The sequence below is a fragment of the Dendrobium catenatum genome, unplaced genomic scaffold, assembly GCF_001605985.2.
Source record: "Dendrobium catenatum unplaced genomic scaffold, ASM160598v2 original_scaffold_55258, whole genome shotgun sequence".
Lineage (NCBI taxonomy): Eukaryota > Viridiplantae > Streptophyta > Magnoliopsida > Asparagales > Orchidaceae > Dendrobium > Dendrobium catenatum.
This window is the reverse complement of record NW_021373711.1, coordinates 1-1,186: the sequence shown is the minus strand read 5'-3', so window position 1 is coordinate 1,186 and position 1,186 is coordinate 1. Positions and strand designations below refer to the sequence as shown.

General features: G+C 57.1%; 1 protein-coding gene across 1 annotated transcript; it reads right to left on the bottom strand.

Annotated features, from left to right (window-relative positions):
• Positions 1-640: 640 nt before the first annotated feature.
• Positions 641-1,110, bottom strand: LOC110096732 (1,4-dihydroxy-2-naphthoyl-CoA thioesterase 1; the record flags this gene model as incomplete). Its single annotated transcript, XM_020822794.2, is given in 2 exon segments — positions 641-832; positions 919-1,110. Coding segments are annotated over 2 exon segments (369 nt in total), but the record flags the coding sequence as incomplete, so codon positions are not given.
• Positions 1,111-1,186: the final 76 nt, after the last annotated feature.

Genomic DNA, 1,186 nt, shown 5'->3' with positions numbered 1-1,186 from the left:
AACGAGTCGAGTCGAGCCAAGGGGTGTTTGAGTTGAGCTCGGCTGCCAAATACCGAGCTCAAGCTCGGAAGATGAGCTCGAGCTCGACTCGTCTCAAGAAATGAGTCGAGTCGAGCGGCTTGTCGAGCTCCAGCTCTTGCGGCAAAATGGGCAAATCTCGCTCTCGCTTCCATCTGGCCCTTTAGCGGCGAAGCCTGTTACCGCGAGGCCAGTGACCCATTCCCGCTCCAGCTCTCTCAACCAAGCCCGTTGTCGCGAGGCCGGCGACCCGCTCCAGCTCTCGCTACCAAGCCCACTACCGCGACCCGCTCTCACGACGAAGGCAAAACCCTGTCGTGACCCGCTCTCGCGGTAATGCCTGCTCCCGCTCTCACAATGAAGCCCGCTACCGCGACCCACTCTCAACGAGCTATCGACTCAAGCATCCAAGTGTTCTAGCTCGAGCTCAATTAGCCGTCGAACTCTATAAGCTCGACTCGAGTCTGAGCCGGCTCGCGAGCTGGCTTGACTCGGTTGCACCCCTAGCTGTATTTATTAAAGATGGATAAGATATTTAAAATATTTATTTTAAAAATCAGGGCGAGCATCCTGAGCTCTTTCTGGTTCCGCCCTGCATATCATGGCATCAAAGGGAACAGACCTGGAGGGCCTTGCTAGCCTCGATGGGAGTCCCACGTGCAAACACGAGATCACCGACGACGGCGCTCCGGTGATGGTTGATGCTGAGATGGACGCCGGCCACCCGCCGGAATCCGGAGGCCACTTGTGCCCCCATGCTCGCCAGTGCCTCCGCGATCAAAGCCGATACGCCGCCGTGTAGCCTCTTGAACGGCTGCTGCTCCGCCACGGTTAATCAATTTCTACAAAGAGAGAGAGAGAGAGAGAGAGACAGAGAGAGAGAAGATGAGTTATGCTGACCTGGCAGCAAGTGTCGGTGACGCGTAGGTAGCCATTGACCTCCAACGCCGAGAGAACGTCGATCTGGAAGCCGATGTTGTGGAGCGGCGCGTCCAGTTCCGCTGTATTCGGAGGTGGCGGTGGCGGCGGCGGCGGTGGCGGCGGCGGCGGTTTGCGGGAAGTGCCCTCACCTGACATTAGGTCTCGTAGTTTGCCCTATCCGTCCGCCAATATTATATAATAGTTTAGCTGTGACAAACTAATTCGACAAACTGGCCTATGCGGGACC